The sequence below is a fragment of the Cibotium barometz genome, chromosome 31 (assembly GCF_041138505.1).
Source record: "Cibotium barometz isolate CiBa-2024 chromosome 31, ASM4113850v1, whole genome shotgun sequence".
Taxonomy (NCBI): Eukaryota; Viridiplantae; Streptophyta; class Polypodiopsida; order Cyatheales; family Cibotiaceae; genus Cibotium; species Cibotium barometz.
Window position 1 is genome coordinate 10,774,278 of NC_141076.1, and position 27,343 is coordinate 10,801,620.

The window sequence follows — 27,343 nt, forward strand, 5'->3', positions numbered from 1 at the left end:
TGGGATGCCCAGAATGCTTCTATCCCCACGAATCATGACAAGCTCAAGAAAACCTTTACAGATAGTAAAAGTGTCCTGCCCCCAATCGGGAATAGGTTCATACTGACGGAACCACTGAATTCCTAAGATCATGTCACATCCCAATAGAGGCGAGATGATGAAATCTCGTTGGAATGAGGCCTTTTGAACTTCAAAGGCAAACTGTTGTGCCTTCTGAGAAATGTGGGTGTGAAGACCAGGTGTAAACCCGTCCACATCTAGATGATATGGGACTAATGTGCGGTGCAATTTATTAGCGAACTGGGGAGAGATGGAATCTTCAGAACTACCCATATCGAAAAGGACTACAAACTGTTGGCCCTTGGCAGAGTCATAAGCTCGGATGAGGCTCTTCTGTGCAGCATCGCTCTCACCCTCCTGCTTAGCATCAAATACCATTGATGGCATAGGATGCATAGAAGGTAAAAGTTGAACCGCATTTGTGGTAGTAGGCGGGGCTGGAGGAGCTGAGGAGGCTGTGGCAACTATGGCAGAAGGAGCTTTGGCAGCTTGTTCCGCTTGCCATTTGTGGCAATCCTTCTTACCATGCCCTATGATGTGACAGAAAAAACATCTATTTTCTAACTAATACTTCTTTTGCTCCTCTCGAGGAAGATAACCTCCAGTAATGCCTGCTTTAGCCTTTTCATCGGGGGTTTTCTTAGGCTAAGATTCTTTATCTTTCTTACCCCCTGAACTGGAGCTATTACTCTCGTCCTTCTTAGCATCTTTAGAAGATGCATTACCTTTCCCTGGCTATGCACTGGATTACTGATGCTGGGATTTGGTACTAGACTGAGATGACTGCTTGGGCTTGCCTCCGTTCATCTTCATTCTGAGCGAGAGTCAGAGCTCGGTCATATGTACTGGGTTCAAAGTTACAAACTATGAACCGAATGTTAGGATCCAATCCACGAATGAATTGCTCCATCTTGGCCTGCGCAGATAGCCCTAGCTGTTGTGCTAAAGTGATAACCTTTCTGAAAAACTGAAGCACTGGGGATCCGTTATGTCTGAATCCATAGAACTCATCTGCCAGACCGGTCGTGTACTGGGGCGGAAGGAGTCTGGTCTTCAAGTCGTGGACAAAGGTATCCTAGCTAATAGCTATGACACCTGTGGTCTGGTCTGTATAAAGATTAGACCAATGCTGCCACCAAGTGACTGCCTCACCAGTGAGATGGGAAGCCGCTACGTGGACTCCTGAGGATCTGTGAGCCTAGCTGATGGAAAATGAGCAATAAATTGATGAATAAACTGATTTATTGCTAAATGTTCACACTTATCATCATACTTACTGAAATTAGGTTGACTGCGAATGACGGTAGTTGATGCTACGGACTGCTGGCTGGTGGCATCTGAGGCTAGGGATGCTAAAGAGAGGTGATGGTATCTAAGATGGATGGCCTCCTTTTCCCTTTGGTGCTCAAGTAACATACGTTCTCGATCGGACTCTCGTTGGTGCTCCCGAGCAGCAAGTTCAGCCTGACACTAGTCTTCGTCGATCCTGCGTTGGCCTTCCTCATAGCCCCATCTTTCTGCTTTTTCTTGTTGCTTTCTAGCTTCTGCTTCTGCTTTTTCTTCTCTCCTTCGGGCCCCATCCTCTCTCCTTTGTTGTTCCATCTGAAAGAAGAGGGAGATGTAGTCGGGTGCTGCTGGAGGCGGCGGAGGATGTGCTCTTGCTGCCTCCAATAGTTGGAGACGCTCCATGAGCAGCTGGTTCTGAGCTCTAAGAAAAGCTATGGTGTGTGCGGTAGACGGAAGAACTCCTTCAGGGGAGACGTCGTCCAGCTGATGAGTACTCTCTTGTGTAGACATGATGTTGAAGTCAAGGGTCGTGCCGGAACGCAATCTGACCATCCAAGGATGCCCTCACGCTAGGATACAGTGTGTGTGGAAAAGCTGAATCTGATACCAATCTAACATGCAACAAAAGTCTTCGTATTGGAGGATCCTGTCACACAAATGCTCACACCCTCTTCTGTATCCTAAGTTTCGCGAGTTTAGCAATCCACTTTAATACTTTAAACTTTAGAGAGATATGAGAGAGAGAGATGAGAACAGTACACTGTATGGGGTCCCGAAATACCTACTGAAGGGGCCCCTATCCCGTTACCAAGATAGTATTTGCTTTATTATCTTTAAAGAGATTGATGGTGTGACTGATGAGAAGCCAAACGCAAGACCTCTGAAGATCAAGTGTTGGGCTGAACTGTGCACTGCTGTAGAAGCACCAAAGACGTCCAATCTCGAGCCTATGCACTCTTCCCAATGGTATGAGGGAGGGATGCAAAGCTAGGGCTAAGAAAGGGGCTGTTTGGGACTGTTCTAGACTGTATATGAATGTTGTAAAAATGGGGGAGAGACAAAGATAAACTGAAACTGAAATGAGAGCAAGACTAGAGGAAAACACAAAGCATAGACATACCTTGAGATGAGTGTAGACAAGACACAAGATTGATATTTTCATTGATGTGACACCTACAATTTATAGGTGAGAAGTACAAGATTGAGTAGACTCACTTATGGGATAAATGTAGAGGTGCCACATGGCACTAGACTCAAGACACAAAGACTGAAACTAGACTAGAGAAATAGTACACCTAGTGTGCACTTATTTCCAATACCCTCCTTAAGTGGACACTAGGAGGAAGACAAAAGGACAAGACTATAACATGACAAAAGATAAGACCAAGACAGAGAGACTAGACAAGGATTGAGAGACAAGCTAGAAGACAAGATGGACAAGACTAGAAGACAGACATAAAGACTGATAGACTGAGAGACAAGACATGAGAGACAAAAGATCCTGAGACACCCCTCCTCAAGTGATATCCTCATATGGGTCCACAAGGGTAGGGACAAGAGTGGATCATAGACAGACAGAGAGAGAGAGAGACAAACAGCCAGTAGAGTGGTCCCACAGAGAGAGAGACTTTCAGATAGACATGAGAGAGACTGACAAATAGAAGATAAATGGGGACATAGACAAAATGCCAAGAGAATGTGGGTAGCTAATCCACAAAAGAGAGGCATATAGACTGATAGATAGAGTGTCAAAGACATGTGACAGGATAGACATGTGACAGGATAGACACAGACTGAGAGACTGACTGATTGTAGATAGATAGAGAGATGGACCTAGATAGATAATCCCTCCTCAAGGGCAATCCTCCTGCTAGAGTGGGTAATGCAGGGGTGCCTCTTGGATAGGGACAAAGATAAGTCCATGTAGACAAATAGACACGACATTACCCCATGATCTACATCATTGGTGATCAATGGTGGTAGATAGCATGAAAGCATAGACAAATATGAGAGAGATGGGAAGATCTTACCATATTTGGCAGTGTCTAATCCCGTACATGAGAGACAGATAGATGAAGGGAAGGTCTTACCACTTGCTGAAATGCAAGGGCAGTGTCTAATCCCATGAAAACTGAAAATTAAATTTTTTATATTTTGAGTATTTTTCGAAAGTAGAAGACTGAAAATTACATCTAGATATCCTGATTTGATTACTCTAGCTTGAGCAGGTCTTCCCTCTTTCAAAACCATATCTTTGACAGTCTATCCAGAGGGATAAACCATGAATGCTGAAAGTAATCATGAAGCATGAAGAACTTGCTAGAGTCGTGAAAGTGAGTGGGCATTAGGGCCAGGCTGAGGATTGTTAAACGAAGAGCATCCATACCTTGAAATTTGCAGAGCCAGGAGCAGCCTTTATGCTTGGAACAGATCAGCAGGAGAACAAGTGTAGAACAAGACTTTGACAATGTAGCTTAAGGTACAGCTCAAAAGTGAATGCTGAGTGATAGTGATCTTCAGTTGATGCACAGGACCAGTCTACACGAGTGGCAAGGAACAAGATCCACAAACTGGTAGAGGCTAGTGGTTGCAACCATAAACAAGGACTGAAGCATCAAGACAGGACCGGATTCTTCCAGCAAATGATCAAGGCTGTAACTGAACTGGATAGCTGAAACAAGGCTGCTGAATATTTTCAACTGCAAGGCGGGGAAGATATTTGAACATGATGATGCCTTCGATGAAGGTCGCCCAGAGTGATGTGCCCCAAACCGTAGAAAAGCTGAGGAGGTAGGTCAGGCGGAGAGGCACCATAGTGCTGCTGTTGGTAGAGGTGCTGCCCACATCCTTGAATCCAGAGGTGAGGGGATCCAGGGAGGAAACCACCACAACAAAGTGTGAGATCCGCTCCGGCCAAGCCAAAAGCCAAGCCAAGCAGATGCACGCTGAAGCTGGGCCAGAAGTTATTGACAAGAAAGAGGGCCGAAATATTGGACTCCCCAGGTAAGAGCTTGTAGGGCGGATCTCAGCCAAAACTGCCACAGTGCCCAAGGAGTGCTGCGCAGATAGAACAAGAGCTCATTGGCCGGTTTTGAGCGCACACAAAGCTGAGTCGACTGCACTAGGCCAGCACAGGAGAGTGGCAACGGTTGGTGAGGTCGAGACTCAATATGCAGCACGAACAAGCTGGAGTCATGGACGTCACAGCAGAGGAAGGCTCTGATACCATGTTGTAAAAATGGGGGAGAGACAAAGATAAACTGAAACTGAAATGAGAGCAAGACTAGAGGAAAACACAAAGCATAGACATACCTTGAGATGAGTGTAGACAAGACACAAGATTGATATTTTCATTGATGTGACACCTACAATTTATAGGTGAGAAGTACAAGATTGAGTAGACTCACTTATGGGATAAATGTAGAGGTGCCACATGGCACTAGACTCAAGACACAAAGACTGAAACTAGACTAGAGAAATAGTACACCTAGTGTGCACTTATTTCCAACAATGAATGCTGTAAATGAATGAGAATGCTGCGTTTTACCTTCACCAAGTGGCTGGAGCAAAACAATGAATGGATGAATGCTGAAAACTGTATGGATGCAGAAAACGCAAGATGGACTCAAGGCTGAATGCTGCACTGCTGCGTTTTACTGCAGATGGCTGAATGCTCATGCGTTTGAGGCGCCTAGGGCTGTAGGAGACAAACGCTGAAGAGAGATGGCTGAAACTACAATCGCCTATGCTCCTGAAGCTGAGGATGACAAGCGCTTGGTTGATCCTTTGCTGAATTATGAGATGAATGAGAGAGTAGATCAATCCCTCCTATTTATACTAGCTATATAGCCAGTCGGTTGGCACTAGATGCTGGCCGACTGCTCCATAAATATTAAATGCTTAATAATGATGTATAAATGCTGAAAATGATGGAAAAAATACCAGATAAATCATGGATGATATCTAGGGTTCCTGCAATGATGCTATGCATGAATGCTGTGCAATATGCAGGATGCTTTCTGATGCAAACCCTAAGGTTTCTACTGATTGTATATGCATGAATGCGTCTCTTTAAGTGCGTTAAGGGACTTAGACTGACTGACTGATTGACTATGGTTGAGAATGACCTACGTAGCTCGTGCCTGACTTATCCTAGACTGAGGATATACAATGGGGTCACGGCGTACGACAAATATCATCCTAATGGGTTCTAATAATGTACAGATGTTGCAATGGTGATGATGAGCCAGTTTGTCACCATGCACTACAGTGCAGAGTGCATGTGACACTAAGGACATATGTGAGTAAACGGCAAACGAATTGGAAAGATTACTTACCAATTTTAGAATTTACCTATAACAGTGCGAAGCATGTCGCTACGGGCTTTAGTCCTTTCATGCTTATGTATGGCTTTCAACCCCGATCTCCACTAGCTCTGGAGTTAGCTACTGAAAAAATTCAAAAGGTTATAGATTTTCAGCAAGATCATACCGATATGTTGAAGATCACTAAGGAAAATGTTAAACGGGCCCGAGATCGTTACAAGCATTATGCGGACGAAGACCGCAGAGTGGTCACATTTGAAAAAGGTGACCAAGTATTTCTCAAGGGTTCCCCGAGTTCGGAAACTTTGAGGACGGGAAAAGTGCCAAAGTTGTCGCCTAGGTATTGTGGACCTTTCACAGTACGTAAGTGTGTAGGTGAAGTTGCCTACAAGTTAGCTCTACCAGAACATCCCATGGTTCACCCAGTTTTTCATGTTAGTCGACTGCGAAAACGATAAGGCGAAGATGCCAATGTGGTGGATACAGATGTTCTTGTAGATTTAATTGAACCTCCGGTTTTACCACACAAGCCAAAGCGCATCTTGGATTTTCAAGAGAAGCGAACTCGTCCTCACACAGAATTAGACAACAGTGGCTAGTTAAGTGGAAAGATAGACCAAAAGAAGGTTCAACTTGGGAGAACGTTAGGACTCTCAAGACCCGATATCTTACCTTTGTTTTCGAGGACGAAAACTCTTCCAAAAGGGGGGAGTAATGTTAGGACAAGAGTAGGACTAGGGGAGTCAAGCGGTTCAGGGGAGGCCGGACATGTGTGGACGGCCAAGGCTATAGTTAATTGGCTAGGGTCTATATCCGGAGGTTGGGTGGAGAGTTGCCCTATTCTCTTCTAGGAGGTCTCATGGAGGTCACACTGTCAGAATGCGCAGCGGAAGACAACGCACGTAGGAGACGTATCACCATCGAGCTCCGCGAACACCCCCAATGGGCACTGCAACATCCCTGCACCAGGCTCCAATCTCCCGGGCGGTGAGCTGCCTCCCAAAACACCGGCCGGAGGAGATGATTATGACAAGGTGCCACTCTAGCCTATATATGGCTCTTCAACTTCCCATGCTTCCACTTATGGGATAATCCAAGGCACCTTCTAGCCATAGATCACAAGCTCGAAATCCACAACCTTCCAACACCCTCCCTCGATTCGAGCTCCGCAAGCCACCGAGGCGCGAGGGGGTCACCCACGACCACACACGCCTGAGCAGCCCAGGACCACACACACCCGGGCTATGATACCATGTCAGAATGCGCAACGGAAGACTAATGCACGTAGGAGACGCATCACCATCGAGCTCCACGAACACCCCCAACGGGCACTGCCTATATATGGCTCTTCAACTTCCCATGCTTCCACTTATGGGATAATCCAAGGCACCTTCTAGCCATAGATCACAAGCTCAAAATCGCCAACCTTCCAACACTCACACCCCAAATCGATGCAACAAGAGAGAGAGTGGCAGCACACTCGGAAGGCAGTCTCTCCCAGTCTTCAAAGCTTCTTCAATTCGCCCTTCTCGAGTGAGGAGTTGAGTGACGCCCTTCAAGCCTTGCCTCACGGCGGTAAGTAACCCGGAGCGAACGATCGACCAATCTACTGTAGGAGGAGAAGCATAAAGTTGACACAGAAGCCAGTCAATCTTGCAAGGGGGTCGGATGTGGGATCGAAGCCGTGATGCCATCGAGCGAAAAACGCCTGAGTTGTGCATATCGCAAAGGGACTCCACTAGAGTAGCCGCCAACGGTCGAGTCAAAACCCACCTAGCTTTAGCCATGCCCAAGAAAATGAATATTGGTGATTTTGCCAAGCTCGCCAATGAGGTTTGCCTGGACCAAACCCCAAATTTGACCCTATGTTGGGCAGCTCCCCACGAGCTTGCAAACCAATGAAGAGGTCACGAAGGGAGGAAATTGTCCATGCCAAGATCTAGAGGTCCGCTTCGGAGAATAGGCAAGGGGCAGTGGCCTCCGTCGGAGATGATAGAGCAGCTTCCATGGAATCCTCTTGCAAGGTTGAAGACCAGAGTAAGAAGACACCCGCCGAAAGAACTGCAGCCCTAGGGCTAGAACCTGAAAATGGCACCCGGTTGGGGGGGGGATACCATGCGAGAACAAGGGGCCAAGGGATGGGGGAAGGGCGAGGAGGCAAAAAAGACGAAGGAAACGAAAAGGGGGAGTGGGAAAAAGGGCAAAGAACAAAGGGCAAGCGGATGAAAAAGAGGCATAAGGAGGTGGGAGAAATAGGGCCAGGGGGTGGGGGGGGTGGGGGGGGGGAGGGAGGCGGGGGGAGGGGGGTTTGTGCAAGGAAAAGGTAAAGGGCGGGCAGGAGAAAGACAGAAGCAGGAGGAGGAGGGCGAATGAGAGCAGACGGATGGGAGGCGGCGGCGGCAAAAGGCAGACAAGCGAGCAAGTGGGCAAGAAGCGCCTCTGGAGAAGCATGTGTCAAATCCCCAAGGGTCTCCTCGTAGAGCAATCCTAAAACACGACTCGAAACCTGCAAAACAAAGCCATAGAACGTGAAGGGGGTGCAGGCCTGACTCACCACCCAACCATGACAGTCGTGGGCAAGAAGCGCCTCTGGAGAAGCATGTGTCAAATCCCCAAGGGTCTCCTCGTAGAGCAATCCCTAAACACGACTCGAAACCTACAAAACAAAGCCATAGAACGTGAAGGGGGTGCATGCCTGACTCACCACCCAACCATGACAGCCGTGGGCAAAACTCACAAGACTTGGCTATCCCCACCGAGCCACGAGCTGAGCTAACTAGCAAGATGCACCAACCAATCTCTACTCCATTACGTCCTATACCACCATGGAGCTACCCTCGCGGGCCTCGAGACTACTGCCGGCCTCAGCTGCATGAAGCAAGTGCACGTCTGCACTAGATCCAGGCTCCTAACCGCAAAGCTTTCACAAAGACTTGCGAGACTCTGACCAACTGACTGACCTTGGCCACCCTTTTATAGGCTCTTGGCCAGTCACCAGGCGTCCACACTCGGGTGCCCGCCCATTAGGGCGTCCCCACTTGGGCACCCGCCCGTCAGTCTATCCCTAGACCATCTCGCCAATCACCCTGCCTAGCTCCAAGCTATCCTAAGCCTCGAAGCTAGTCTTGTGTGTATGCTGCACACGGTAGATACACTCTGTGCACATGATAGCATGTGTGGGAGAGAGGCTGAAGGGCAAGTGGGTTGAGCGAAGATGGGCAGGAGACTGAAGGGCAAACAAGGAGGGCTGGGGGAGCACTCTCTCCACAATATGAGGAGGTTAGCGCTAGGGGAGAGCTCCAACTCATTTAATTTGAGTGCCACTACAACTTGTCTATTTGGCAACAACTTGCAACAAACATATCTGATAATTGCAAGATAAATAGTCCCATGTGACAATCAAAGTTGAATGGCAATAGCAAAGAAACTGGTACTCCACACTTGCACAAAGCACATTGAGATACACTATCGCTTTGTGCGAGAGTTGATCTTGGATGGAGAGGTCAAGTTGGTCTATTGCCCCCGGACAACAGAGGATTGTGTGGATATCTTCACAAAGGCTCTTGGGAGAGATCTGATGGAGCGGCATCTTCATCGACTCAATGTTGGACCAAGGAGGTATCACCGGCAAGAGGACATTGAGGGGGGGTGTTAGAAATCAATGCTCCACCCTCATCATTGTCATAGTGCGGGTAACAGGATTGGCCGCACTCTTGGGTAGAAGGAAATCTTCTTGGGGCACCTTGTCCTTGAGTTGCAGGGATGGTTCATGCACCCATGTACCCAGTTGAGGGTATGGTCAATCGACTACATTGCAACCACTAGGAGACTAGAGAGAGTCTAGTGGTGGATCCTTTCATTTATATCTTACATATAATATCTTGGAGATATCGAGATCTATCTTTACTGTAATAGTGCACCCTTGTTGTGCATTATATCCTCCGTCTAGAGCCTACCCAGATCGCCAACAAAGCTCCTTGCCAGAGTGCACAGGTGTGTAGACGCCATCAGTTTTTAACTTTGGTTTGCAACAGTAATTCAGCATTATTCTCCATCTCCCTTGCATCAAGTACTTTTGTCTTGTGATCTTCCGTCGTTATATTTTCTTCCCAGAAAGAAAGAGGTTTATTAATGCCTTCAAGAAACGGGCCTTCAGACCCATGATGATACAATATGTGTAAGTACTACAGTGGGAGATGCATACGGCATTCCCTATAGCCTACAAGGAGCATAATGGAAATGATTTGAGGTATTGCAAAGAAGACAGTGAAGGCACAAAATTCAAAGCTAGATAGGGTTGTAGAGCTTTCTCAAGACCTCGTCCAACGATGGACATGAGGGACTCATGGATCACCATAAAATTGAAAATGGTCCTCTTTCCCGAAGGAGTGTCTGTTTGAGTGTGGTGTCGCATAGAAGTTGTCCTCTTCTGCTAAGTTTTGAGTCTTTGATGTGTTCCATGTGTTGTCTAAGGGTGTCTAGCAGCAGATGGCCATTTGGAGTCTGGACTGTCAGGCTGGAAACACTGCAATCTCTCTATGTGTGCACTAATCTGGTGCACTTGTGTCTCCTCCTCCTCATCTGGATCTCAAGCTTGGCAGCATTCAAGAGTGTCTAGCAATGCTTGTTCTTGCCTTATTTGTCCATTCATGACTTGGTCTTTTTATCTATATATCTCATGCACGCACGCACGCACACACACGGGGGGTTATTAATGTCATCAGAGGATGGAAATCGCCCATAAGACCATTGATGATGCAATATGTGTGAGGGACTGGGGTGAGAGATGCATACTGAATTTTTTTTATCTTCCCTCTAAAACTACAACCTCTGAAAAACACAGCTCACAGGCACTCTATAAGCTTCCTAAGAGGCAACTAGGGAGCTACATAAGAAGACTCCAAGACTTAATACCAAGAAGCTCATTATCTGTTCGTGTGGTTCTTTGATTCATCATCAAAGAACTGATTTTGATGAGAAAAAAGCACCTGCTTTCTTTTGCTCGAGAGTCATGCGAATAGCTAATGGGTCTCTCTCAATGCGAGGATCCGTTCCCATCATCGTACGATACTCTCCAAACGTCTGATGTTGAAACATCTTGATGAGTTGAACTGACTCATCCTCTCCAGTCTCTTCATAATGCTTTCTAACGGCTTCTTTCGATGTATCCTTCTTCCAAGCTTTCACCCACTCACTGTAGTATGCAAGCCCACCTATCTCTTCTCGCCTCTTCTTTTCCATCTCAAGCCTGCAATCCAAAGGCAACAAGCTTTACAGCCATGTTCACATGCAAAAACGTGTACATGCAGTTTGACACTCCATAACACTCATATATTAAAGACTCCTCTCTGCATGCTGCTGGGAGGAAGAAAGAAGGTCTCAACCAGGTTATCTTGCCTTTCTTTTTTAAGTGCATGCTTTCGAACACGAGCAAGGGTTGTTTCCGTAACAGTAGGCTTCTCACCAAATAATTTTATCTGGCCTGTCTTTGCAGCTGCAGCTGCCATGACCTGTCAAAAATATGCAGCTTTTAATCAACATAAAACAATAAAAAGCAATCTTGTCTTCAAAAAGGGAATCTATTCACAGGAATCTAGTCATAAAAGCTTCAAACAATCAGCTTTCAACATGAATAGCATAGACTACATGCTATATAAGCCCTACTCATATAATCTGTGGGAAAAGGTTTACGTATCATATCCACACCTTGGTATTGGCATCTATTGGGAAAAGGTTAACGTATCATATCCACACCACTATGCTAAGGCAAAGGGCATACCCATCACCAAAAAACAAGGTTGATATATCCATGTGTGTTGACTTACAGCGAAATTATCAGAAGGTGGTCTGCTGAAATCATGCCAGGGCTCCTTCTCAGGAGGGATCTTGCGCCAATTGTACCACAGCTTTTCATTGGGCAGAGGTATCAAATCCTTCACAGGCTCCTTTTCAGGCTCTTTTTCGTCCGGGTCCTTGTATACTACATACTCATCCCTGTACTCATCTTCATCTTCTTCCTCCTTTTGCTCAAAAACTTGTACACCTTCGTAAAAACCCAGAATCTAATCAATACTTGTGAAACACAATTACCTTAAATAAAGACTTACTTGAGAGTAAAAAAACTATCCCAAAAGTCAATAAAAGGTTGGAAAGCCAGAGAGAGAGAGAGAGAGAGAGAGAGAGAGAGAGAGAGAAGAAAGACAAAAAGAAAGAAAGTAATATTAATGTCTCCAAAAGACCCCCAAGGTTTATGAGACCATGAGTGATACAATGATACCATGGGTATACTGCCATGGAAAAAGTAATTGAAAGAAAATGAAAAACAACTATCGTTTCTGTATATACATATGATATCAGCATATGACCATGTGGATGAGGTAAACTAGCCATGATCAACTAATGGTAATGCCCGCCTCAGCCAATACGAATCTGATGGCAAGGTCTCCCAAGAAAGTTTAAATACACACATTGGTCATCATTAATGCTTCCACAACCCAATGAATGTAAAATCATCGCTTTGGCTTTAATAAGGCGGTGCATGAAATTTTTCTGTGTCGTGGATGGTTTATTTGACCTTCACAGATATAACATGCAACTGGTTTGATCGTGTAACGCATAGCAAGACCTTCTTTATACTTTTATTCTAGTGAGCATGAAGCAACCCACTTTAATCTTTATACACAGGAGTAGAGCTGAAGAGAGAGAGAGAGAGAGAGAGAGAGAGAGAGAGAGAGAGAGAGCAAAGAATAACACTAGATTGGGTCGCAATATACCCATTGAAGGGTCTCCTACATGGCTGATTCACGACTAAGAGCATTAGCAAAAAGATTGTTTTTGCCGAGGACGTATTCAATCATACCTCCAAATTGTTGGAAGATTTGACTCCACCTGGCTTGCCTATCACTCCATTGCACTAGGCATGGTTTACAACCATGTTAAGTGTCCGATGATCAGTCTTCGCTGTGAATTCCCATAAAGGAAATGCTTAAGATCTGTGATTACCCCTAAAAGCTCTTTGTCATATACCGAATAATTCTTCTTGATGTCGCTGAAGCTCCGCCCCTCCCTGCTCGCGCTACCTGCACACCTGCGCCCCCCTGCCTACCTGCCTGCTCGCCCCCTCGCGCCCCCCTCATCCCTCGCGCCTCCCCTTGCCCCCCCGCCTGCCTTCGCTACTGCACCCCCCTCCCTCGCTGCACTGCCCGCCGCCGCCCCTCGCCTTCGTGCCCCCCCCCTTCCTTTGTGCAGCTCGGTTTCTTGCAGGATCTCCGCTTTCGCCTCGCCTTCGCCATAGCTTCGAACTCTGATGGAGGCTCCTCCCGCCCCGCCTCAAAGGGACTCCCCCACAGCCCCCTCGCCCGCCCCTGAGGACACCCCCATCAGGCTTTCTCTTTCGCCAAAAGAGGAAGCGAGCCTCACCGCAGAGGTGGAACGCCTCCAGGCTCATTCCACCATCTGCCGTATAGTCCGCACTCGCCCCAGCAGAGGGGAGATCCGGGATCTTCTCCAAGCCCGCCTTCTTGCAGATGTGGGCAAGATCCTGGACGTACAGCTACTGGGCCGTGGACATTATCAGATCGAGTTCGAGACCGCCCAGAGCGTGGCCAAGGTCCTAGCCATGAGTCCCCTTGACATCAGGGGTGCTAGGGCTTTCTTCAGACCTTGGCAGCATGGCTTTGACCCAGCAGCGGCTAAGCAGGGAGAGCGCCTTTTCCATGTTACAGTTTGCTTCCCTAGACTCCGCCGAGAGTATCTTCCGCTCCTCTCTAGGCTAGGAGCATTGGTGGGCTCGGTACTAGAGACTGGCCCCACAACAGCTTCAGTGGTGGCCAGAGCAGCTGGGCTACCTTCTGTCAGAGTTTTGGTGTCTGACATCTCCTCCCTTCCTAAGGTCATTCAGCTACCTAGGATAGGGGGGGGATGGATTGATCAGAGAGTGGAGTTCTCGGGGCTCCCGAACTAGTGCTTCATTTGCAGGCAGGTCGGTCATCTGGCCAAGGCCTGCCCTCGCAGGAGACCCCGACCCTCACCACAGCAGCAGGCCCCTGATGGCCTGCCCACAGATGCGGCTCGGCAGGCTGCCTCCGGGACACCTGCTCACGCCACAGAGACCTCGGAGTGGCAGCCTGGATAGGGGCGCCGTCGAGGGAGACAGCCACAGCAGCACGCCCAGAGACCGCTGCAGCAGTAGCCACAGTCTCAGCATCACTGGGTTCCCCTGAGGAACAGCTTTGCTCCCCTCCAGGAGGAGACCCTTGCGACGACTGAGGACCAGGAGATGCCAGCACCCCCTTCTTCACCGCCCCCACCCCCGTCTCCTCCCACCGCCTCGCTCCCACCTTCGCCTCCTCCTGTCCCCGCTCCGGTTTCGGCAGCGGCTCCCTCTCCACCCCCCCGCCCGCCTCACCTTCCCGGGAGGCCCTGGCAGTCCCCTGGCGGTCACCTGCAGTCCGAAGGGCGCAGAGCACCGACCTCGCTCGAGCACCACAGAGGAGACCTACCATGCCGATTCGGACTTCACAGATATCATCTATCCGCAGTCGACTAAGTCGCCTCGGCATTAGACAGCGCTCGGAGGCTTTTGATTACGCCTTCACACGGTTTTTTGGAGCAGAGGGTCACCATGAGCCAACACCCATCTGAGTTCATGCAGTGATACCTCCGGCCCGCGGGGAGGAGGCACTTGATTCAGCGGTGGCCTTCTCGTTCCCTCTATGTGGCCCATGCGACCGGGAGTGGACTCTAGAGCTCGCTCTTAGCACTTTGAAGACTCAGGCAGTTGAGTTTTCTCATCATGTGAGCGATCTGGAGGTGACAGATGTGATAGGCCGACTATGGGAGTTGGCTCATTTTTTCTTGGATCCCGGGAGTGTGGATGCCTCAGGGATTCGTCATTTGGTCGTTCGCATAGTGGCAGACTTAGCACGCAACCCTGGATATGTATGTATACACGAGGTTGCTCTGTCAGAGCGGGAGGCAGTCGCCATGGGCCACAGCCACACTGGCGCCTCATCCGTGATTCTTGCAGTACACCAGGTGGGCAGATTCGCAGCCGCTCGGATGGGGACTACTCTCCATCCAAGCCGCTTGCGAAGGCCCGCCGTACGGCTGAGACAGCATCCACCTCAGTAGGTCATCCATGAGGATCATCTCATGGAATGTACAGGGCCTTGGCGGAGCACATTTTAGACGCTATCGTGGTTGCTTGAGGCAGGAGCTTCAGAGATGCCTGGTTGGTGGCAGCATTGATATTTTGATGATGCAGGAGCACCACTTGGGTGAGAGCAGGATCCGGAGATATGGTTCGGTGTTGCCTGGTAGATGGGACACCTTTTGGTCTGCAGGATTTGGTCCTTTGGGTGGACAAGGAGGAGTATGCATGGTCATTGCAGATGTATGGCGGCAAGCCATTGTGGATCAAGGGATCATTGTGCCTGGTAGAGCACAGTATGTCATTCTGAGGATGTATGATGAGCTATTGGGCATGCTCAACGTCTATGCGCCCAACCATGCTAGTGCCAGAGCAGAGTTCTGGACCCAAGTTACGAATGCATTGCCAGAGGCCGCACATTGGTGTGTCGGGGGAGACTTCAACATGCTAGAGGACCGGCGATAGGGTGGGAGGCAGTCATGTTACAGTGCACGACACGGAGCTTGCAGCTTGGGACCGGTTTTGCATGTCACTGAGGATCACTGATGCATGGCAGCATGGGGCCTTCTCCCGCTCTCAGGACAATCTTAGTTTCTCTCGGTCGGATCGCCGACAGGAAGGGACTAATCTATCACGGATTGATCGCTTTTATGTGGGCGACTGGTTAGGGGAGCGAGGGGGCTCCGTCGGCATTCTCGTTGGCACCTCATTTTCAAATCATGCGCCAGTTATCTTGACATTGGAGGAGAGGACACGGGAGCCCAGCTTGCAGTTGAGGATCCCAGAGAGGGTACTTACAGATCCCAGTCTCGCTGAGGACATTGAGAGGATCTGGCATGATAGTCAGTGCTCTGACCAGGATGCAGCAGGCCAGTGTGCCCAGGGACTCATCAAGCTTAGCTCTTTTTTGCACGTTGCAGCTTTGACACGGCTGGGAGAGATTCGCGAGCGGGAGCATTGGCTGAGACGCACCCTTGCTCGCTTCAGCGCCTTCAGGAGCAGCAGCCTGCATGTGAGTGGGTGGCGTCCCAGCTGAGCCAGGCACGCCAGGAGGTTAGAGAGGCAGAGGAGCAGAGACATGAGTTTTACTATCGTCGTCACGCCTCTCAGTGGACGCAGCTTGGTGATAGAGTGACTGGGGAGTTTTTTGAGATCACTGGACCCCGCCATGCTCGAGCAGGAGTCCGTCAGCTTGGTAGGCCGGATGGATCGGTAGCTACTGAGCCCGGGGAGATCAGAGCCATTGCCACTGCATTCTATAGAGACCTGCTTTCAGCGGAGCCAGCCACTGAGGACAGGGATGCTTGCAGACAGACTGTGTGGGCCCATGTGCAGAGGAGGGTCACAGATCGTATGCGTACAGTTCTTGGTGCGCCTCGTTCAGAGATTGAGCTTGCCGAGGCCTTGAGGGTCCTGCCGCGACATAGTTGCCCATGGGAGGACGGACTGACGCCGGCCTTTTTTATGCGCTATTGGGACCTTTTGGGGCCAGGCCTCCGCAGGGGCTTTCAGTATGTTTTGGACACTGGGGTGATGCCACAAAGCTTTTCAGAGGGCTTGATCTTTCTTATCCCCAAGGGGGAGGGAGTATCAGATGGTATTCGGCATTGGAGACCTACTACGATCCTCAATACTGTCTACAAGGTGTTAGCCAAGGCCTTGAGTTTGAGGATCCAGCCCTTCTTGGGGGAGTTGATTCATGCTACCCAGACAGGATTCGTCAAGGAGCGCAGTATCCTTGACAACATCTTTACTTTCTGGGAGGCGACGGCCTGAGCTAGATTTCTTGGTGAGGACTTGGTCGTGATGCTTCTCGATTTTGAGAAGGCATACGATAGAGTTGATTGGGGTTTCTTAGAGGGCACTATGCTTCGCCTGGGCTTTGAGCCAGGCTGGATTAGAGGGGTGGCGGCTCTGTATTTCACAGCTCGTAGCCAGGTGTTGATTGCAGGAGGACGGGGGCCGAGTTTTGAGCTGACCAGATCAGTCCATCAGGGGTGTCCCCTCGCCCCTTTTCTTTTTCTCTTCTTTGCAGAGGCTATGAGCATGTATTTGACGGTAGAGGAGGTTGGTTTGAGAGGACTCCAGCTCCCAGTCCGGGGGGAGGACCTGCTCGATGCTGAGTTTGCTGACGACACGGGCTTATTTTTGCATGGCCAAGAGGCCAATCTTCTTCGGGCAGAGCAGTCGCTCCAGGTTTTTAGTGCAGCTTCGGGGGCATTGATCAATTGGCGCAAGACAGTGGCCTTTTGGATCAGCAACGCTCCCACTCCGGCATGGAGCCCGGACCCCGGTTTTAGATGGATTCCTCCTGGCACAACAGTGCGGTATTTGGGATGCCAAATTGGACTAGATTTGTCACCTGAGCAGCAGATTGCCCCGCTTCTTCTGAGCATTCGGAAGAGGCTTTTGTATTGGAGTACAGCTCAACTATCCTTGGCTGGGAGAGTGGTGGTGGCAAATCAGGTGCTGTTAGCCACCATGTGGTACATTACGTCTTGCTGGATCTTTTCGAGCTCTTGTATCAGCCAGGTACAGAGGCTGATCAGGAACTTTCTTTGGTCTGGGCGGGACGGTCAGCCAGCCCGGGCAAAGGTTGCATGGGCAGTTATTACACTTGCGCTGGCTCAGGGAGGCTTGGGTATTATAGATCCAGTCGATCAGAGTAGAGCCTTATTGGGGAAGCTTATTGTGCGGGAGCTGCTTCTAGGCGCAGAGCCGTGGAAAGAGCTTCTCTTGCAGCGGCTACAGGCTCGGGCTCCCCCAGCAGGGGGCACTTGGGCACCAGAGATTCGCTGGATCTTCATAGAGATGAGGAGGACGGGCCTCAGTAGAGGATGGGAGGACAGATTTGCTTTGAGCATCCTGAGAGCTTGGGAGCTGCTGAGACCGGGCTCTCTCAGCAACCTCCTTCTTGTGTTGAGGAGCGGGCCAGACAGCCGCTCATCTGGAGCCCAGCGGTTCGCTTAGAGCAGGGTCATATGCTGGGTTCTCGGCCTCATCTAGCCTGGAGACCTTTAGCGGCAGGCCCAGCACGTAGTATTGGAGATTGGCCGGCCTTCTGCAGTCTCCCAGAGGAGATCCAGGTGGAGAGGCTGAGTCACTTTAGAGGGGGTTGATTATGAGGGATGATATTCAGGAGGCACTCACAGAGGAGTGGTGCACGCCTTTCGAGCTAGTGGCCCCACGGTGGATGGGAGCCTTTACACAGTTGGAGATCCTGATTGCTGTCAGAGCTTGCACTGAGGATGGCAGATGCCTCTACTATGAGATTCAGGATGAGGGCAGACTTCAAAGAGTGGAGGTGGAGTCGCCTTTGGTTGCAGAGTGCACCTTTCAGAGGATACGGGTAGTGGTCGCTGCTTCTCGGAAGTGGCATATTGACCCGACCCTACAGATGTGCTCCCGGATTGGCGCATATGGGCATATGCAGCACGCCCCTTGGCCCGCGCCCCTTGGCCCGGCTACAGTGGGACCCTGGGGAGTACGAGTGGCATGATCCTTATGCATCCCTTGAGGCCACAGAGATCACCTTTTTCCAGTATACTGTTCGGCTGGGGTGGCATATTTTGACAGCGAGGAGGATGGTATCTCCGGCTGCAGCGGGGCACTGGCGGCTACTACAGGGACTCTCACAGGAATTCCTGGGAGGATTTTTGGGCTCGGCACTGGGCTAGTCGATAGGCCCGCAGGATCTCGACTTTCCAGTGGTGGCTGGTCGCCCACAGGGGCTCAGCAGTTGGCACCTGGCTTGTTTACAGCGGTCTTCCGGTGGCCTGCGTCCGATGCGGCCACTCTATGGAGACACAGAGACATTGCCTATGGGATTGCCCTCAGGCGCAGCAGATTTGGCTGCGGATGCTGCGTATTCTGGCCCCCCCCCTCTCCAGAGGGTATGCTTACGTGGGGTGCCACTGCTTGGTCGACTTCGTCAGGGCCTGCTATGGGCTATGAGATGGAGCAGGACAGTCAGGCCATCAAATTCATTAGGGGCCAGCCTCGCCTGGTTCCGTCACCTGATTTCTCGTCCGCCAGCTGGACACAGGAGAGGGATTTACGATGGGAGCTCCTCAGCAGCCTCACCATCTGGTTCACCTGGAGGGCCCGGTGTTTCACGGCCTTTGAGGGGAGACTGGAGCCACCAGCAGAGACTATACGGGGGATTTGGCAGGAGTTGATCCACACCCTGCAAGGACAGTATGACCGCATCCGGGGCGACTCAGATGAGGCGATTTTGCGGCGCGAGGCCTTTCACACCACCTGGCGCAGCGGCCCCTTCTATACCTTACACACGGGATCCCCCCGTTGGCATTACAGGCCACCTGTTTGGCTCTTCCCCCCTTCTATTGTATGATTTAGCCCCTCAGTCCTTTGTACTGATGCTTGTATTTTGCAGCACCTAGGGAGAGTCTCCCGGGCTGCCTTGCTGTATTCACTGCTCTGGTTCTCTTATGAGCAGGAGAGATCTTTTGTAGCCCTACGGGCGTTTTTATATAACTAATGAAAGGATCTTTTCTCGGAAAAAAAAAAATCTTCTTGATGTCATTCAACTTGCGGCTGTAATAAGCCACTAATTTGCCTTTAACATACAACTGGCTAGATCATTGAACACACAGCAAGACCACCTTTATACCTTTATGAAGTGAGCATGAAGCAATCTTTTATACACACGTGGTAGAGCTACAGGCGGGAGAGAGAGAGAGAGAGAGAGAGAGAGAGAGAGAGAGAGAGAGAGAGAAAGCAAAGACAGCACCATATTGGGTCCCAATTTACTCACTGAAGGGCCCCCCCATACAAGCAAGAGTATTTGCTTGTATTACTTTGGAGAATTGTTACAATGCAAAGAACTTACTAAGACTTGACTGACAGAGAATGCAAAATGCAAGGATGTTGTAGATTGCACATCTACTCAACCATCAAGTGGTATGAAGCTAGCTTTGAAGTCACTTCAAATTGCCTTACGCACACCTAGATCTCCAGAGGGGGATGCACTAGTAAAGGCTGACTACTGAAGCAATCTTCGGGGCTACCTATGGAGTGAAGCACTAGGCGCTTGATTGAAGCATGCAAAGACCAAGGTCTTCAAGCATACATATCTGCACTGTGTTCTATGCAAGAGGACCTTGTAGCACAAAAGGTTCCCAAACACGACTATTGTAATATGCAATGGAAGTCTTTGTATTGGCAGATCTTGTCACACAAATGCTCACACCGTCTTCTGTATCCTGAGTTTCGTGAGTTTAGCAATCCGCTTTAGTACTTCAAACTTTAAAGAGAGATGAGAACTGTACACCAAATTGGGTCCCGAATTACCCACTGAAGGGCCCCCTATTCCGATAACGAGATAGTATTTGCTTTATTACTTTAGAGAGAATGAATGTGGACTGTAGATAAGCCAAACGCAAGATCTTGGAGGATCTGAAGCCTGGCTGAACTGTACACGGCTGTAGAAACACCTCAATGAATTGATCTCCAGCCCATGCACTCTTCCCAAGGGCATGAGGAAGGGCTGCACACCTGAGGCTAAGAAAGGACTGCGAAGGACTATTCTAAGCTATGTAAATATGCTGAAAATGCTTATGAATGATATGTTACCTTCACCAGATGACTGTAGCATGTATGGATGATGTACAGAGGGCGGAGGCACTGCTGTAGGGCTGAATACGCAAGGTAAACTGCTGTAGAACTGCAAACGTAGGGCTGCAGTGAACTGAACACAGGCCAGCTGTGATCTATGCAAAAAACGCAGAGCTTGCTGTTTTGGGCCTGTGGATGTACTGTATGGCTGCGCCCGTATATCATTTTTCCACACTCCCCGTATTTTTTCCCTATTTTTCCCATTTTTTCCTAGTGGTGGGAGGGCTGCCAGGTGATGCCAGGAGCACCCTATTGCTGGCCGACTGGATCTACATCAGTCGTGGGCTTCAGGGCTGCTGGCCGACTTGTTTTGATCAGGCGTGGGCATCAGGTTGCTGGCCGACTGCATTTATGCAGTCGTGGGTCTTTTCTCCGGTCGTGGGCACTCTCTGTAGCTGGCCGACTGCCCTCTTGGAGTTGTATATATTGCCCCTCAGCCCCCACCACTTTCTCATTCAGTATTTCCGGGATCTTGTGTATAGAGAAGAGTTTACACACCTATCTCTCTGTGTTTCTTGTGCTGATTATTTTCTGCAGTCTACTTGCTCGTCTACCCAAGTTTGGTTATCATTTCCGCTGCATATTCTGACATGGTATCAGAGCCCTAGGCTCTAGCAGATCTTGGGCGTTTTTCTGAGCAAGAGGGGGGAGCAACAGGTTGCTGATTGGTGGACTGTTTCGGGCTGAACGGGAAGAGAAGGTGCAAGAGGAAGGCGGGCAAAGGTGCTGAACAGCCACTTGCAGATTTTCAGATTTTTCCCACCCACCCACCCTTTCAGGTTACTCTCCGAGATGGCAGATTTACTAGAGATGGCTAAGAAGCACGTGAAGATTCCGACTCTCCCTACGTTCCCAGTGGATCGTCAGTTGGACGGGTCCAATTACGGCATCTGGAAGGTTCTGGAGTCATATGACCTTGCCGATTTTATTATCATAGGGGTGCCACGGCCGGAAGCTGAGGAAGGGGAGTTATTATCGACGAGGAAGGACCGAGAGGCACAGGCACACATGTGGGATCGTGTCAACGCCAGGGTCCGGTCATTTATTTTCCTCAATTGCACACCACAGGTGATCAACCATGTGAAGCACATGACGCTGGCGAGAGGCATATGGGAGCACTTGGCTTCTTTGTATAACAGGGTGTCACCCATGAAGCGGATATCCTTGGAAGTGCAGATGCGGGTTATGAACCCTGCAAAGTCCTCGACGATGCGGGAACACATTAACAAGCTGCAGGCCCTTCAGCAGGAAGTCCTTCAAGCTGGGAAAGAGATATCATCCGAAGATATGGCCATCACGTTACTTTCCCACTTGCCTGGTCAGTATTCTGCTTTCTATTCCTCGTTGATCACGAGTGGCAGGCTCAGCACCATTACTTGGGAGGAGCTTGTGCCAATGGTCTTGGACCAGGAGGAACGTTTCACGAACCGTCCTCACGACGGAGGTTCGGAGGCCTTAACTGGCCAACGGTCGAAAGGCCGTAATACCAACAAGGGCAAAGGGAAGGCTTCACCGGAGAAGTCTTCTGAGAAGAAGCCTGATCCAGAACGAGAGAAGCTGAAGGCCGAAAGATCTTGTAATGATTGTGGCGAGAAAGGCCACTACTGGAGGAAGTGCCCTAAGCGGACAGGGAAGAGTGCTGATTCCTCAGCCTCAGCTGCGAAGACTCCGGCATTTGTGCACTTAGAGATGGTGGACTCCGATGCTTCATCATCTTCGAGCGAGGAGGCAGTTGGCTTCACTGCGAAGGATACTCGGGAATGGATTCTCGACAGTGGTGATTCCAGGCACATGACTCCATCCCATGACTTCTTTCTGGATCTGAAACGGCAGTCGGGTCGTATCTTTATTGGCGATAACTCCACTATTCCGATACATAGTGAGGGCCGGATGGAGATTATTCCCGACGGCAAGGGGGGCAAGCATGCTTCCCGTGTTCTTTATGTCCCTGCTCTGGGTTTTCATCTTCTGTCAGTGCATGAGGTATGCAAGACTGGCTTTCGGGTGGAATTTGAGGAGCATTCAGTTGCTCTAAGGGACCATGAGACAGGCAAAGTTGTTTGGGAAGGCGGTGTGGAGAATGGCATCTACAAGCTCTCTGCACTCTCCTCATTGACAGGCTCTCACGTCGGAGATTTGTGGCACTTTCGTTTTGGCCACTTAAATGTGGATGCTTTGCAGCGTGCCTTCCGGGACCAGATGGTGGTTGGCTTGCCAGATGTTGGTAATAGGCAAGGACGCTGCAGTTCTTGCATACGTGGTAAGCAGCACAAGGAATCCTTTCCGAAGCAGGCTTCCAGGCGGGCTTCGAAACCATTGGAGTTGATTCACACTAACTTGTGTGGACCACAGCAGATACCATCCTTGGGAGGATCTCTCTACTTCATGCTGCTGCTTGATGATTGTACCAGATTCACATGGGTCTACTTTCTTTCCCAGAAGGACCAGGCTTTTGCTCGGTTCAAGGATTGGCACGTGATGGTGGAGAAAGAGTCTGGATTTCAGGTCAAGACTCTCACGGCTGACAAAGGAGGTGAATTCTCCTCGACTGTATTTTTCCGGTTTTGTGCAGATCATGGCATCAAGAGGGAATTGGCCAATACCGGATCGCCTTCGGAGAATGGAGTTGTTGAACGTAAGAACAGGACTGTGGTGGAGATGGCGAGGACCATGCTGGAGCATCGTGATCTTCCTCGTCCACTTTGGGGTGAGGCTATGGCAACAGCTGTCCATACCATTAACCGCTCTCCGACGACTTCTGTACCCCATATGACTCCATTTGAGGCATATTTTGGCAGGAAACCCGATGTCTCGCACTTCCGTGTCTTTGGGAGTGACGCGTATGTACATATTCCGAAGAAGCAGAGGGGGAAGCTTGACTCCAAGTCCCGCAAGCTGGTATTGGTGGGGTATAACTCTCTTTCCAAGGGATACAGGTTGTATGTGTTGGGGTAAAGGCATTATGCCCACCCTTATAGTGTGTACAAGTCCATAAGTTATAGTACATAGTACACCTAGTACTTTTAATGTACTAAGTGCACTATGTGTACTAGTGCAATATACATGCGTGATAGGGGAGTCACACACTCATTCCCATGAGTTGACTTATCCCCACAACTCTCTCTCTCTCTCTCTCCCTTCTTCTCTCTATGTGTATGTCTCCCACATGAAACCTAACCCTAATTAACTCTCCCATTCAACTGGTATCAAAGCCCTGGTTTTAGGGTTTTGTTCTCAAGTGCTGCATCGCTGGCTTCTTCGTGGAGCTTTGCCATTAGCCCACTCGCTCATGAATCACTGGCTCGTAGGGGTTTCTTCTTCTATCAGAGCATCTGTAATTAATTCAGTGTGCAAGGGAGACGTGTGGACACGACGAGTGGCTGGGCGAAATCGGGTCAGCCCACACAAGGCGTTGACGGGCGACAGCCGATGGTGATGAAGCAAAACGGCAAGTACAGAGAGGCGTGAGCGAGGGAGCTCACCTTCAGTCAGCCAAAGAGAGCAGCCCGTGAGGACTGGGCAGCTGGGAGCGATGGCGCGGAAGGTGCAGGAGAGCAGCTCGAGGAGGTGAAGCGGGAGCAGCCCGTGGCTGGGCAGCTGGAATCGCGGACGGGTGAAGCAGGAGGCGTAGAGTGCGATGAAGACGTTGCGATTGCTGGTGTCGAAGAGGACGAAGACAAATTGTCTGGTGAGGGTGCCCACGACCTTGTCAGCTGGGAAAGGACCCCTGTCGCGCAGCGTCTTGTACGCCTGGATGACCAGCATCACACTCTTGGCCAGCCCGTACTCCTGCCGCAGCGCCGTCAGGTTCTCCAGTGTCGTTGATGACGACGACGTCCGAAGGGGAGTCCTGTTCTTCCTCCCGTGCCAGCAGCGAATGAAGTTCCGGCCAATCCTACCGAAACCGTTGATAGCCCTCAGCATCAAATTTCTGCAGCAGCACCAAATTCATCACCCCTTTTTCTGCAACAAAAAATCAGAAATTACAAGGTATTCTGCTTCAATTTTTTTTTTTTTGATTTGCAATTGAGCAGGTACAGGTGCCGAATTGCTCAATTTTGAGCAAAATTGGCAAAATTGGGTGACATAGGTCACAATCAGGATCAATTTGCAAGAAATTGGATGTAGAAATTTGGGGCTTTTGATGTATTTGTGCAATTGGGCACTCATACATGCTGTATGATGTGAGAAATCGCACATTCGGGTAAAATTGCAGCAAATTGCAGTGCAAATCAAGGGGCTTTTGTGCCGATTGGATTGATTTGCATGCAGGCAATCGCATTTGATGCTTTGGGCAATGTGTTGATGCCTGTCAAGCACTCAATGTGCCTGTAAATCAAGGGGCTTTCATGTACTGGATGTATATGTGGCCAGGGGGAAGCACCGTGAAGACTCTGGATGCCTTCATGTGCGTCAATGTACCATGTATGATCAGCAATTGATCTTAAATCAAGGGGCTTTTCAAGATTTTATGCTTGTTGAGCTTGGCAAAGCAACAGGCAAGACTTTTATGCCTTGAATCCTCAGAAATCAGCTTGCAGTCAAGGGGCTTTTGCCCAATTTCTGTTCGGGACTGTTGTATGCACTGTTCGGGACTGTAAAAGTCTGATTTTCACTCTTTTGGACAGCCAGGAGAGCATTTATTGCTATTGTACCTGCTGGTACAGATTTGGTACAGCATTGTACAAGTTTTGGCATGGCTGCACATTGATTTGAGTGAGGAAAAGGTTCATTTTCAGCTGCTGAACTTGCCGGTACAGGTTTGGTACATCATTGGTGAGCACTTAGTACTGCTGTATAGTACTTTGGAAGGGCAACACAGCACATTTAAGGTGCTGTCCTAAATCTGCAGCAACCAGATTTTGGTCATTTTATCACATTCAGTGGGAGTGGAGTTGCATTTGTGCTTCCGCAGTGGGAGATAAACTTTGGGAAAACAACTGTGAGCACTTTGTGTGCTTTTGGTGCAGTGTTTGCACATTTTGCAGGGAGTCAGGCATTGACAGGTTGCATATTGCTAACAGGTGAGAGCTCTTCATTGCTTCACATCAAGAAGCTTGAAGGCTCACATAACTATGATATTTGGCAAACCCAGTGCTATAATGTGTTGCTCCAGAAAAAGCAGCACAAGCCTATCAAAGAAAGGGGTGTAATGCCCGCTTCTCTTACTGCTGAAGAGTGGGAAGATATGGATGAGCTAGCAAGATCTACTATCATGTTGTCTGTGTCAGACTCTTTACTTTTCAGCATTCGTGAAGAGAAGACAGCTTGGGGAATGTGGCAGAGATTGCAGGACTTGTATGCCCAGCAAAGTGCCTCAAGCAAAGTGTATTGGTTGAAGAAACTCATAGGTCTTCAAATGAAGGAAGGGGCGTCTATGGCAGCCCATCTAAATGAGTTTAATGGTATTGTCAGCCAAGTTATAAATCAAAAGTTGGCAATGGACGATGAGTTCAAAGCCACTTTTCTCTTATGCACTTTGCCAGAGAGTTGGGACACATTCAGGACAGCCACTAGCAATTCAAATGCTATGCTGTCATATGCAGATGTTGAGGGTGCTCTCCTTCAAGAGGAGATGAACAGGAAGAACAACTCTGTTGGAAAGTCCAATGCAATGAATGCACGTGGGAGATCCCAACAAAGGGGTAAAAGCCAAGAACGGAGAAGGAGCAAGTCTCGCTCCAAAAAGGACTTGGAGTGCCATTATTGTGGCAAGAAGGGCCACATCAAAAAGCAATGCTACAAATGGAAAAATGATCAAAAAGAAAAGGGAAAAGGCAAAGACAAAGACAAAGATAAAGCCAAAGGGCAAAAGTGGAGTCAAGATTGAAGAAATCAATGTGTCACATGCAGGTGACAGTGAGGATAAGGTCCTATTCACGTCTTCACTTGATCCCCATTCACTTCTTACAGGAGATGGTCATGGTATGCACTCATGGATCATTGATTCAGGTGCCTCCTTTCATGTCACAGGTTGCAGAGACTTGTTTGTCAGGTATACTGCTGGCAATGAAGGAGTAGTTTATTTGGGTGACAACCATGCATGCAAGATTCTTGGCAGAGGTGATGTGAGGCTTGTGTTTTCAGATGGCTCACAGCTTATGCTCCATGATGTCAGGCATGTGCCTGAGATCAAGAAGAACCTGCTTTCTACTGGACAGCTTGATGATGCTGATTATGTTACCACATTTGGTCGTGGAAAGTGGAAGATTAGTAAGTGCTCACTGGTTGTTGCCAGAGGCTCTAAGGTGGACACTCTTTACTTCATGCATGCTGGTGTTTGTCACCATGCTAATGTAAATGCAACCGAGCTGCCGGAAATCTCTATGTGGCATAGCCGGTTGGGACACATGAGTGTCAAAGGAATGGAGCAATTGTCTCGTTTGGGTTACTTGCCTTCTCTAAAGTTTTCAAGTTTTCAGTTTTGTGAGCATTGTATATATAGCAGGCAACTACAATGCCCCCACAAGAAAGCTCTTGGACAGAAAGATGCTCAGTTAGAGCTTGTGCATACAGATGTATGTGAGATGCCTCAGCTTTCTTTGGGAGGGGCAAAATACTTTGTGTCTTTTATTGAAGATGCCACACGCAAGGTGTGGGTTTATCCTCTTCGTCTAAAGAGTGATACATTCTCAGTGTTTGAGAAGTTTGTTGCTCTTGTTGAGAATCAAACTGGCAAAACACTGAAGGCTTTGCGTTCCGACAATGGTGGAGAGTATATGTCCAAACAGTTTCAGGACTTTTGTGATGCTAAAGGCATCAAGAGGGAGCTCTCTACTCCTTATGATCCTCCACAAAACGGGACAGCAGAGAGGATGAATAGGACCATACAGGAGAAGGTCCGTTCTATGTTGTCACATGCTGCATTACCTCATGGTTTTTG

At 49.2% G+C, this 27,343-nt stretch overlaps 1 protein-coding gene across 1 annotated transcript in view; it reads right to left on the minus strand.

Moving 5' to 3' along the window:
* Positions 1 to 27,343, minus strand: part of PTAC12 (plastid transcriptionally active 12) — an 87,856-nt gene that overhangs the window by 34,070 nt on the left and 26,443 nt on the right. Inside the window, exons 2-4 of the mRNA XM_086824736.1 lie at positions 11,498 to 11,715; positions 11,070 to 11,182; positions 10,661 to 10,920 (exon numbers count right to left, since the gene is read on the minus strand). Coding sequence (XP_086680862.1) covers positions 10,661 to 10,920; positions 11,070 to 11,182; positions 11,498 to 11,715 — 591 coding nt within the window. The remainder of the gene's footprint in view (positions 1 to 10,660; positions 10,921 to 11,069; positions 11,183 to 11,497; positions 11,716 to 27,343) is intronic.